Genomic DNA, 13,908 nt, shown 5'->3' on the forward strand with positions numbered 1-13,908 from the left:
GCGCTTTTACAAGTGCATAGCCACATGCATAACTGCACGCATAGCTGCATAGACTCATATCCAGGCACATTACCTGTGCGTACTGGACACCAAATGCACATACACGGAGACAATGGCCCCGGCAGCAAAGAAGCTCAGACGGCACTCCCTTTGCGCGGCCTGCCACATCAGAGCGGCACAGCCCAACCTGGAGTCCTACCTATGTCAACACTGTGAGGAAGCCCAGGGAGGACTAGATTCTCAAAATTTTTCCAAGTCTGGTCCATCCCAATCGGAGGATGGGTCAGCAATGACTTTATCAGACAGCTCCCCGGAACTGAGCAATTTCGAGATGGTGTCCTCATCACAAGAGGGCACTTCAGTAACCCCTACTTTGGCTCCCCAAGGGATAAACATGGACCCAGAGGCCTTCTCTTGTCCCTGGAAAAATTCCAACCTACAAGCCTTTGTTCAGGCGCAGTCAGCCCTGGCCACGATCCGGATGGAACCCCAGCCTGGGGGCAACTGATCCCCCTGGCCCAGTCTGGGGACCTTGAGACATGCCTCGCCTCACCAAGAATATCCCATTACAGGGACCCAGACACCACAGATGACAATGAGAGCTCACTGGAGGAAGGGGAAATCCCTCCAGTTCTGGAACCATACAGAACCATGCTTCGCTTCTTCCACAGGGATGAATTGCCAGCCCTTGTCTCCCAGACTCTGAAGACTCTGGGGATTTCAGGATGAACCCTATGGTGGAACCAAAGAAGAAGCCCATACTGGTGTCTCTTTGTAAGGCCTCTTGCTATTTCCCAATGCTGGAAGCCATCCAGGAACTGATTGACCTGGAATGGGACGCCCTGGAGGCAAACTTTAAAGGAGGGTGGGCCTTGGAAGCCTTGTACCCTCTGGAACCCGCGACCAAGGAACTCCTGTGTTTCCCAAAAGTGGACACCATGGTCTGTGCCGTCTCGAAGCGAACAACCATTCCCATTGAGGGAGTGGCAGCATTGAAGGATGCTCAAGATAGACGATTAGAATCCATCCTTAAACAAGTCTTCGAAGCGACAGCAGTGACACTGCAAATTGCTTCCTGCTGCACTCTGGTGGCTCGCTCCTGCGTGCTTCTCTCGAGAGACAGTTCCAGAGCATACGCCGGAGATGCAGTTGAGCCTGCCGCAGCCTTCCTGGCAGATGTAAGCTTAGACCTAGTGCATACCTCAGCCAGAGGAGTAGCCTCGGTAGTGGCGGCCAGAATTCAATTATGGTTGCGCAACTGGTCAGCAGACATGACCTCTAAGGCGAATCTCACAAGAATGCCCTTTAAAGGATCTCTCCTATTCGGAAGCGAATTGGAGAAACTAGCCAGTAAGTGGGGCAAATCTCCAGTGCCTCGTCTACCGGAAGACAGAGGAAAGAGATCCCAGCGTCCCTTTCTCAGGAGAGTCCGGGGCAGAGGCTCCCAACGCTTCCGGCTCTACAGAAACCTGTCCTTCCAGACAGCACGACCTTCCAGGAGGTCTCAGTCCTTTCGGAACCGACAACCCAAAAGAGGAACAGGTCCGGGTGCAGGCTCAACCCGAACTTCCCAATGAGAATGGGCAGACCTTTCCACAGGAAGAGGAAATAGGGGGTAGACTTTCCCTCTTCTACCAAATGGGTACTAAACATCATACAAGAAGGCTACACTCTGGAGTTTCACAGCGTCCCTCGAGACAAGCTTATGATATCAACCTGTCACTCCCACCTCGAGACTGGCAGTGGAATCCACACTGACAAGACTACTTAGTCTGAAGGCTATATCGCCGGTGCCTACACCCCAGCTAAATATGGTGTGCTATTCCATCTATTTTATCGTGCTCAAGAAAGAAGGGTCATTCCGACCCATTCTGGACCTCAAGAACGTCAACCGTCATCTATGGATATTACACTTCCGCATGGAAACTATCCATTCCGTAATGGCAGTGCAACCGGGAGAGTTCCTAACCTCCCTGGACCTCTCCAAAGCCTACTTTTACATTCCAGTCCATCAAGACCACCAGCGTTTTCTACGTTTTGCGGTACTGGGTCACCATTACTAGTTCCGGGCGCTTCTCTTCGGCCTGGCAACCCTCCCAGAACATTCTTCAAAATTATGGTGGTCGTGGCGGCAACACTGAGAAAAGAAGGGATCCTGTTACACCCCTACTTGGACGACTGGCTGATTCAGGCGAAGTCATCGGAAGAAAGCCTTCAGGTGACCAACAGAGTCAGGACCCTCCTTCAGGAACTCGGTTGGGTCGTGAACATGGACAAGAGCAGTCTACAGCTCTGTCAGACCTTAGAGTACCTGGGGGCCTGGTTTGACACCAAGCAGAACAAAGTCTTCCTCTCCCCCCCCCCCCCCCCCCCCCGAGGAGGAGGAAACTGATGGAACAAGTAGGCCGATTGATGACCAGGACACGCCCCAAGGTATGGGATTACCTTCAGGTCCTAGGCCTCATGCCATCAACTCTGGAAGTAGTACCGTGGGCAAGGGCTCACATGCAGCCACTCCAACGCGCCTTACTGTCCCGCTGGAACCCACTGTCCTAAGATTACGTGATTCGTCTCCACCTACCAATGGAGATATGCTGTCGGCTCCAGTGGTGGCTGCAGGAAAACCACCTAAGCAGAGGCGTAAGCCTATGCTCACCGAACTGGAACTGGATCGTACTCACTACAGACATGAGCATCCGAGGATGGGGAGCCCACTGCCAGGAACTGACAACCCAGGGACAATGGACCTAGGAAGAGACGAAATGGAACATTAACTGCCTGGAAGCTCGAGCGGTCAGACTAGCATGCCTGCAGTTCAGCTACAGACTCCAAGGTCAAGCGATTCGAGTGATGTTGGATAACGCAACAAAGGTTGCCTACATCAACCGCCAGGGAGGAACCAGGAGCCAGCAGGTGTCTCTGGAGATAGATCCCCTCATGGAATGGGCAGAGGTCAACCTACAAGGGATCTCGTCCTCCCACATCACAGTGAAAGACAACATCTCAGCGGACTTCCTCAGCAGGGAAATACGGGACCCGGGAGAGTGGGCGCTGTCGACCAGAGGCTTCCAGCTGATGGTCCATGGCCGGGAGGCCCCAGCGATTTACTTACTGGCCACATCTCACAATGCCAAAGTCCCCTGGTTCTTCAGCCACAGATGAGAGCAGCATTCCCAAGGGATTGACGCCCTCGTCCAGAGCTGGCCAGAGGACCGACTTACTGTACGCCTTCTCTCCATGGCCTCTACTGGGCAATATCATCCGCAAGGTAGAACACCACAGAGGGCTAGTCCTACTAGTGGCTCTGGATTGGCTCAGATGCCTATGGTACACAGACATGCAGGGACTCCTTGCGGGGAGCCCTCTGTACCTCCCTCCACACAGGGACCTTCTCCAGCAGGACCCTATCCTTCACAAAGATCTGTCTCGATTCTCTCTTATGGTCTGGCCCTTGAGAGGACTCACCTGAAGAAGCGTGGTTACATGAAGGCCGTGATCGCCACCTTGCTCCACACACGGAAGTTCTCAACATCCCTGGCATACATACGGATCTGGAGAATATTCGAAGCCTAGTGCAAGGACCGCGGGGTGCCCCCGTGAACGGCCAAGATCCCCATGATTCTGGAATTCCTACAGGACGGTATGAAAAAAGGGTTGCCACTCAACTCCCTCAAGGTTCAGGTAGCAGCTCTCTCCTGCTTTAGAGACAAAGTAAACGGAAACAGTCTGTCTGCACACCCGGACTTGGCCCGTTTCCTAAAAGGGGTTAAGCAACTTGACCACCCCTAAAGTGGCCGGTCCCCCTATGGAATCTCAACCTGATATTGGACTTTCTAGCAGGGCCTTCCTTCAGTCCAATGCGCAGGCTGTCACTACGCCTTTTAACGCTAAAGACAGTCTTCTTGGTGGCAATATGCTCGGCTCGGCCCGTCTCATCTCGGTACTACAGGAACTATCCTGTCGGGATCCATTCCTCCGCTTTACTCCAGGAGGTCCCCTCCTTCCTACCAAAAGTGATCTCGGGGTTTCACTTGAATCAATTCATCTCCCTACCATCACCGAAGGGACATTAGGATTTGGAAGACTCTCGACTTCTTCGCCATCTAAACATTGGCAAACTCCTAGTATGATACCTAGAACAATCAGAACCGGTGCACAAAATGGATCGCTTGTTTGTTCTTCACAGCAGGAAGAAACAAGGCGAAGCGACTATAGCTCGCTGGATCAAGGAAGTAATCAAGGCAGCTTATATAGAGGCAGGGAAGCCTTTACCCCTGCAGGTTAAAGCTCATTCTACTAGGGCCCAGGCAGTATCCTGGGCAGAGGCCAAACTACTGTCACCAGCCGACATCTGTTGAGCGGCGACGTGGTCTTCCCTACACACCTTCTCCGGGTTCTACCACCTGGATGTAAAGGCTCGAGAATATGCAGCCTTTGCAAGGGCAGTGCTAAGTGGGCCACGGGCAGCCTCCTGCCCTGTCCGAGAGTAGCTTTTGTACATCCCACTGGTCCTGAGTCCATCTGGCTACATGCTAGGAAATGGAGAAATTACTTACCTGATAATTTCTTTTTCCTTAGTGTAGACCGATGGACTCAGCATCCCGCCCATGGCTGCCGAGGAGAAGGGCCAAAGAAGAGCCTGGAAAGTGAACCTCAATGCTATACAAATACGGATAAGCCGTTACCCTACCCCCAGTTCAGGGCACCCACATTATGATGGGAGTCGGCGTTATGTTGATTGAGTGCACTGACGGTCTGTTTTAATTAACCAATATAAATGTCCACAATGGCTTTTCAAAGAGTATACTGAGGAGCTGAGGTCATGGCAGGGGAATATCTAGGGTGACGTCAGCTTTGAAATCTGAGTCCATCTGTCTACACTAAGGAAAACAAAATTATCAGGTAAGTAATTTCTCCATTCCCAGGGGTTCTAGAAAAAAGTGGTTAGAATTTGCAGCCTACAATGTGGCTCATAAAGACACCTCAACTGTTTTTTGGGGAATCTGCCAAGATAGTTCTAAGGAGGAGATAATCAGCTCTGTCTCAGCCAAACATGAGAGCTAAAACAAGATATTTTATGATTGATGAAAAACTTTGGAAATATATAAAAAGGGCATGATGGGGGTCCAGCACTGGTACTGTGGCTGAAAAGATTTTATCCACACACTGACTTTCAAATGACAAGTTACACCAGAGGGCCGCTGTGTCACTGTACTCACAAGGCACAGGTTGTTTCTATATGGGAACAAATACAGTAAAATGTTGGCCGGTGTGGTCAGAGTGAAAATTGGTTCTGCATTTATTGTGAGGCTCAGCAATAAGGAGGGGACAATTTAGCATCTGCCAAGGATATTTGTGAATGATTTAAAGAACATTATCAAGTTCTATACTGTATATTGCTAACAAGGTTGATTTGGACAAACTGCATGCTTTTCTAGATAGTGTGAAACTACCCCAGTTGTCTAGCCAGCACCTGGAGTTTCTTAATACCCCATTCACTGTCATATAGATTGGGTCAGTTATTTCTAGTTTACAAAATTTTAAGTCCACGGGTCCAGATGGCTTAACCTCACTTTTCTATAATAAAATACAAGCTGTGGAGTATCTCAGACTTCACACATACAGATTGAATCTTATTACTGGCTTTCAATTAAATTTGTACAACTAAGCTATTAGAATTCAGTTGCTTTAAGCTGACGATTCTAAGGTTCGGGGCCCCAGGTCCTGAATAAATACCAGGACTGTAGCAGGGCATTATAGAGGTTAATGACTAATCAGAGTAAAGGGAACCTGCAGAGAGAGGAGGTGAAGATGAGGTGCACAGAACCAGCAGGATAAGATCTAACATTGTCTGGTTACCTCTTTTCTTGTGTTGCCCATCTGTGCCTGTCAACAAGCAACAACACTCCATGTTATGTGTCATATGAATCCATAGCCAAGTAAATGCGTTTAAGTTATCATATGAGAGATTCTGCAAAAGATGTTCTGTTCCATAGCTGTAAAATTAATGAACATACTCTTATTTTTATCCAACAGACGATGAAGTCAGGAACAATAGTAAGATAATGAGAATATGTGATGGGCAGCAAGGTGAGGAATGGACACACAGAGACCCCTCCAGACACAGCCCAGATCTTTCAGCTGACTGTAAAGGAGGTATCAGCAGAGTAACATCACCCAGCATGAAAGAAAAAGACCAAAACGGAGAGAGATCAAACTCAAATGCTAAATATGAGGGAAATTCTAACCACTGCCCAATTCTTGTACAAACTCAGAGACTCAAGGAAGAAGAGAAACCATTTAAAAGTGTTAATATTTGGGAAAACGTCACCACCAGCTCACATTCTGCTGAGCACCAAGAAAAGAGTGAATGTGAGAACAAGCTCATTGAGAGGTCAAATTACACATGTATCCAACAGTATCATAGAAGGGTGAAAAAATGTACAGGTACTGAAGGTGAGAAAAGAATTCCTAAGAAAGCAAAACTTATAGCACATAGAAAAATTCACATGCAAAAGAAACCATTAAAATGTACTCATTGTGAAAAATACTTTGCCAGCAGAGCTGAGCTGGAAAAGCATGTGAGAATTCACTCAGGAGGAAAACCATTTCAGTGTTCTGAATGTGAGAAAAGGTTTACTAGGAAGTCAAACCTGACAGAACATAAAAAAATTCACAGACGAGACAAGTCTTTTAAGTGTACTGAATGTGAAAAATGTTTTACACACAGATCGGAGCTTAAAATTCATGAGATGTTCCACAAAGGACAAGAGCCATTCAAATGTTCAGAATGTGATAAAAGCTTCAGTCAAAAATCTGGCTTAAGAAGACATGAAAGAATCCACACAGGAGGAGAGAAACATGAGGACAATGATACTATGGATGAAGCTGAGATCAGCCTAGAGCCACAGCGACAGCAGGGTCGGAAGGTGAAGAGGGAAGCCTGCACCTGCCCCTACTGTAAAGACAATAAAGGGAGAGGCTCTGGAGACCCAGGGAAAAGGAAGCAGCACATATGCCATATTCAAGGCTGTGGCAAGATATACAGGAAGACCTGCCACTTGCGAGCCCACCTCCGGTGGCATACAGGTGAAAAACCTTTTGTATGCAACTGGGTGTACTGTGGGAAACGCTTCATACGAAGTGATGAACTGCAGCGGCACAAGCGTACACACACTGGTGAGAAAAAGTTTTCCTGCCCAAAGTGCTCTAAATGCTTCATGAGGAGTGACCACCTGTCCAAACACATCAAGACTCACCAAAATAAGAAGGGAAATCCCAGAACCACTGTGATCATGAATACTGAGTCTGGCTCAGATGACATCACAACCTCCAAGTCCCAAGCTTTCATCACAACCACTGACATGATGGCCATGGAGGCCCTCTCCCCAGAGGGCATCAAATGCCTGGCCAACAGCGTCATCAATGTCATGCAAGTGGCGGATCTCCAGTCCATCAACATCAGCGGTGACTGGTTCTGAGACAGAGACCTGTCTATAAATCTGGGGTGAACAAAAGTAGTATGGAGCAAGAAGTGGGGGAGAAAAGACATCCCAGTCACAGTTCATAGCAAGTATGTTTGCACATGAGGGAGCTGTTCCATGTTGCCTTTTCTCCTTCAAATTCTGGAATTTTTTATGGACCTTAGCTCTGATGTATATTGATTAGAGAACACCTGAGGAAGGTCTCCTTGCATTTCTTATCTCTCCTCCAACCCTGCTGTAATAAGGTAAGAGAAAAAGGAGATCGACAGAGGAGCCCCAGAAGAGAGATGCCAGAAGGCAGGCATCAAAACAGCTCAAGAGCACCTGAGGAAAGGTTCCAAAAACAACCAGAGTAATTGGAGGAGGTAACAGGTGAAACCCCAGTGAATGATGGGGGTGCAACACAGGAGGATAACAGGCCAGAAAGCAGAGCAAAGAGGAAAGGAGCGAGAGCAAGAGGTAGAGGAACTGGTGGTTGAGCTCTTGGCTTATATGGAGGTGGACACACATGCTGGGGTTCAGGAGAGGGAAAGACTGCCTAAGTTAAATTTGACAACCAAAGTAAAAAGCATAAGTAAGATCAATAAGTCCATGATCTTGCAAAAAAGAGGCCATCTATTGATGTCACAGAAATAAATCAGATATAATATTGTGAATCAACAATAACTAATGACAGAGAGCCCTATCAACAAGGACACAAAGTCAGAAAGAAAAGATAAAGATAACTCCTCCTTGGATAAAATGTATAAAGGAAAAATGAAAATATTGTGTGTAGAGCTGTCGCTGGTAGAGGAGTACCTCAAAGGATCGAGGAGACCAAAAATCATTGTAAAAAATCCATGGCATAAGCTAAAACATGCTGCACTAGCAGAAGACCACATTCAATTCATATCCTTCAATAATAAATGGAAAATAACAGCAGAAGCACAAAAGCTGCACAGGCATAAAGAAAACCGAAACCAAGACATCAAAATAAAACAGAGAGAATCCAGGGAAATGGGCAAGAGCACCACCAACAAAGTCTGAAATAGAAAAATTTGAAGAAATTTATGTGAGGATTTCATAGAGGACAACAAAGAAGCAAAATTGCTACCCAGCATACAGAAGAATATAGAAAAAGCAAATATTAAATCTATGGAACAACCTCAAGTTTCAACAAAAGAGCTGCCACCCAGTTACAGGATGGCCAACTTTTGACTCAAAAATGTAAAATCTCTTCACCAAGACCTGGTAAATTGGCTATCTGATCAATTGATTTTTGCAGAGCGAAAAGCACAATGGCTAATAACAGGAAGAACACTCCTCCTTTGAAGGGGAGGCCCTTCTTAAAATCTACAAGCCATTCTTACGATTTTTATAGCACTACTGGATGTATGCTGTGCTGTTCAATGGTAATAAATATTCAGATATAAGTTCCTCCCCAAAAGAGCTAACAATCTAAGTACAATAGGTAACAGAGAGAATAGATAATCTTATTGACTCTAATTACTTCATTCAGATAGAATTGAAACGTATCAAGACAGAACAGCATATAGAACCAAGGGCCAATTAATGCTATAGCATACCTGGTCTCCTGTAAGAAAATATGAAATCTCTATATACCATGAATTGACTATTAAACAGCTTTTGATTACATCCTACACTGCTGGATAATTAATTGTCTTGAAATGTCCAAAATAAATCATGCATTGATCAAGTTCAAGAAAATGTGGTAGACTACTCTCCTGAATTATGTAGATGGACAATTTGTCATTGCTAACGTCAAGATCCAATGAAGTATTTATCATGGAAACTTTCTCTCACTATTCTCTTGTTTTGTCTGGCACTGATTTCACTGAATATTCTTATTAACTCCTTGTGTTATGGATTTAATCACCAAGATTCTAATGATCCATAGATAACATTGCACCTACTATTTGTGAATGATGTGAAGCTTTACAGCTCCTGTGATCATCATTTTATGAAACAACTCTGAGCAGTGAAGAGTTTCTCAGATTATTTGCCCTAGAAAAATGTGCTAAGATGATCTTCCTTAGAGGAAAACAAAACTGAATAGCTCTCTGACTGAAGACTGTTATACTTTCCTATTCAAATTCCTATATATATCATGTAACACCTCCGTGTTACCCGCTAGACTCACCAGAGATCAATCCTTGATCACTTGAGGGTCCCAAGAAGCACATGTGTACTTGTGTCCCTCTCCTGGTAACTTCTCACCTGCATTCCAGCTTGCCTCAGGACAAATACCCTACCCACAAGCTATTCTCTGGTGGTTTCTGGGGATGCTGCAATTTTACATACCTGAATATCACAAAACTCCCAGAAAAAGTACTTGCAGATCACACACCCAAAAATACTGGGAACATATTGAGACTTACCTGGATCATTGACCAGTCACAAAGTCAGAGCTAATGAACTACAATTTATTAACAACAAAGATGTACAGTGAATGCAAAAAGATTAAATGTAATAGGCAGATAAAAAGAAAAGGGATTGCCACAGTAACACTTGTTACCAGTTTGAGAGGGGAATTAGCAACAGCAGTGGTGTTGATGCCAAAATAAACAATAAGACCTGCAAATAATTCTTGGAGACTAGAAAGTCAGACAAGTTAATATTATAATTACTACAATTACAATACAATCAGATTATAGTGTATATATATTCAGAAATTTAGTTATTTGTATTGTCTTTGTAATAGGAGTTACTGGCTCTTGGTCAAAATAGCTTCTTGTAAATCGGAAGAGTTGGAAGGTTAGATAAGTCTGCAACCAAAGCTTGCTTCTTTTAGGATAACGACAACTCTGAAGTTTCTTTATCCTGATTTGGTCATATACCTTTTTGGCAAAGTGTCTCTTCATTCATGGGTTAATTTGTGTGCTCTAGTGTGGACAATCACTGTTACTTTCCACATCGAAGTTGTGTGGTTCATTAAGAAACATGTCTGAAATTGTTTTAGTAAACAAGAGAATAACAGGAAAGTGGCTTTTCAGCATTGCACACACTTGCCAAGGATGCTGCTTCATACAGACACTGTTGATAACAAAGAAGTCCTTACCTGTAACAGATATTCTCTGAGGACATCAGAATGTCAGTTCTCACAAGTGGGTGACTCACAATGCAAACCAGTCTGGAACTTTTATGTCAAAGTTTCCAGAATTTTGACTGTGCTTCACTGAGCATGCTCAGGGCCATATCAGTTGTCTTACCAAAAATATGGAGAAGGCAGGAGGGTTTTGAGAAGATTGACATCCTGCTGTCCTCTGAGAACACCTGTTACAGGTAAGCAATTTTGCTTTATTGAGGTCAAGCAGGACGGCAGTCCTCATAAGTGTGGAATCCCTAGGTACAGACTGCTCCGAATGAAAAAGGGAAAAACCAAAAACAGTGCCAATGGGCACAACTGTTTTTGATGGGAATGGACCTTTTTTCTTTTCTTATGAGGGGCAGCATAGAACAAAAACAATGAGCCCTAGTAGGGAGTGGAGTTCGCTTCTACCTCTCAAAGAGATTCTGCAGGACAGAATGGCCAAACCTACTGTCGTGTCATGAATCCCTGTCCAAATAATAGTGTGATGTGAATGTGTGGAGAGAACTCTACGTTATATCTTTGCAGATCTCCTCCTCCGCCACTGACACACTATGGCTCAGACAGAATAAGCCTTGGCATGACCCACCAGATTCAGGCCTAACTGGGCTTAACAGAAGGGAATGTAATCTGTTAGCCAATTGGAAAAAGTCGATTTGGCAATGGCAATTTCTGGTTTGTTGGTGTCAAAAGAAACAAATAGCTGAGTGAACTTTCTATGGACTTTATCTACATTAAGTTTAGTTAGTTCCACATGAATATGCTTTTCTGAAAATCAAGGTTTACCGCACTTCCAATTTTATTTGTGCTCATTTTATGTGGTCCTGCTTCTGACCCTTCCACGGTGAAAGCAGAATTGCTTACCTATAAATGGTGTTCTTCAAGGACAGCAGGATGTCTGTCCTCACACATGGGTGACATTATCCGATAGGCCTGGCACATAGCTTTTATGTTAAAGTTTCTAGAAGTATGACCATCCCTCACTGAGCATGCCCATGCAGGCTAACAAGCTACGTATCCATGTGGAGGCCCTTCAGTCTTGTACTTTAGCAGTTAAAACTGAAGCCAACTCCAAGGGAAGGTGGGCAGGTTTTGTGATGACTGATATCTTGCTATCCTCAGAGAATACCTGTGCTTGTTCACTTTGGTGGAAAGAATGTTGGAAGGACAATTGACTGGTTAAGATGGAATTATGCCACCTCCTTAGGCAAGAATTTAGGATGAGTTTAGGATTTAGGATAAGTTACTAGAACCTGGTGCTTACTGACCTTGGGTGCCATCAAAAACATGATCTTCTAGATCAGATTCGTCAGGTCACAGGAGCGCAATTGGCTAAAAAGGGGCTTTCATTACCTGGGTCAAAATCATGTTAAGGTCCCAAGACACGATGGGAAGCTTCAAATAAAGCAGACTCTACACGAATCAGACTACCAAAGACTGTTGAGAGATGAATTTACCAATTGCACTAAGTTGAACCATTACTGAGCTGGTTTTGAGACCAGACTTGGACATATGTAGAACATGTTTAAGCAGTTTTTGTGTGGAGCAGGAGAAAGGATCTAGGACCTTCTGCTCATACCACTGGGCAAACTTCTTTCATTTAAATCCATAGGACTTTGTAGTGAAATCCTTTCTTGAAATTAGCAGAACTCGAGTCACATTGTCAGAGAGATTGAGAGGTTGCAAGGTCAGCCTCACAATATTTAGGCAGTGAGAGCCAGGACCTGATGTTGGGATGGTGCAACCTTCCTCAGTCTGGGGAAGTCCCCAGCCTGTTTTGTTTCCTGATGGACATCTTCCTGAGGAGTGGAAACCAAATCTATCTCAGCCTGCCCAGCAAGCTACCTAGTGTAGTAACTATCATTTGGTACGTTACCTCCATACCTTCTATTAAGGGTTACAGTAAATACCGCACCATGCAGGTTACCCCATTTAACACAGGTTACCCCTTTTCTTCATTTACATCCTTCAGACAGTAGTGATCATCTGAATTCCATTACCGTTCTTGTATTTATTACATCTTCCAGAAGGGCATTCCATACAACCACCACTCTTTCAGTGAAGAAATATTTCCTGATGTTGTTCCTGAGTCTATCCCTTATAACTAAATTATGTCCCCCTCGTTCTACAGCTTTCTTTCCATTGGAAAAGGTTTGATTCTTGTACATCATTCATACCCTACAGGTATTTAAAAGTCTGTATCCTGTCTCCCCTGTCCCTCCACTCCTCAGGGTATACATATTTAGGTCCTTCAGTCTTATCTCTTAAGTCTTCCGGTGCAGAACCCACACCATATTGGTTGCCTTTCTCTGAACTGCATCCATTCTGTCTCTTTTACTTTTTGAGATACGATCTCTAGAACTGAATACAGTACTCCCAGTGAGGCCTCACCAAGGACCTGTATAGGGCATTATCACCTCCTTTTTCCTGCTAGTCATGCCTCTCTCTATGCAGCCCAACATCCCTCTAGCCTTAGCCACTGCTTTTTCACAATGCTTCACAGACACTATGACCCAGAGGTCTCTTTCTTGGGATAGTGTCTGATGATCTGAAGGTGGCAAAGCTATGTGACTAGTCAATGACTAAAGCTAGAGAGGTATAACTAGCAGGAAAAAGCCCTCTGCCCTAATTCAGGGTGAAGGCTTATGAGTCTAGTTTGTCTTGTGTCCATTTTATGGAACAGAAGAGCCGAGCCTTCCTCTTCAAAAGGGATGCAAACCGATCCACCACCAGGTTCGCCCATTGGCTGAAAATCTGTCTTGCTATCCTACAGTCCAGTGACCACTTGTGTGGTGCCAGGATTCAACTCAATGTCTACCAGGTCATCCTTCATGCCTGCCAGATATGTGGCCCTGAGAACTATCCCTTGAGAGATTGCCCAACTGGACAGTTTCCTGACTGTTATAATTAGTGAGGTTTGGGTGGACCCTTGGACATTGTGGCAGCTGACCACGCCCACGGGGGGAAGTCACGTGAGGGACACAGGTCAGGCTCAGCTTAGGACACACAAACACAGAGATTGATCTTTTATTAAACAATGTGATGAAGCCACCAGAGGTGGCAGTGGTGAGCAGCAGAGGTAGCCTGGCTGGGCTAGTATCCCTCAGGCGCTGGAACAGCGACTCCTCCGGTAGCAGTGCTATAGTGGAAAGAACTGAGAATAATGAGTACAGTGGAATATGCACAAAGCCCCAGTATGGAGAACCCCAGGATAGGGAGAGCAGACCCTCGAGGAGCGAGTACCTGAGAGCTGAGAGGCTTGAAGGTAATATACTCACACAGCGGTTCCACGTAGGAGATGGCACTAGGGCTGGAACGGAGGCAGGCCCTCGAGGA

General features: G+C 45.4%; 1 protein-coding gene across 1 annotated transcript in view; it reads left to right on the forward strand.

The window, feature by feature from the left end:
* LOC115087348 (zinc finger protein 583-like) overlaps positions 1-9,117 on the forward strand; it is a 58,449-nt gene extending 49,332 nt beyond the window's left edge. The window contains exon 8 of the mRNA XM_029594456.1: positions 6,037-9,117. Coding sequence (XP_029450316.1) covers positions 6,037-7,481 — 1,445 coding nt within the window. The 3' untranslated portion in view covers positions 7,482-9,117. The remainder of the gene's footprint in view (positions 1-6,036) is intronic.
* Positions 9,118-13,908: the final 4,791 nt, after the last annotated feature.

Source organism: Rhinatrema bivittatum, chromosome 3, assembly GCF_901001135.1.
Source record: "Rhinatrema bivittatum chromosome 3, aRhiBiv1.1, whole genome shotgun sequence".
NCBI lineage: Eukaryota > Metazoa > Chordata > Amphibia > Gymnophiona > Rhinatrematidae > Rhinatrema > Rhinatrema bivittatum.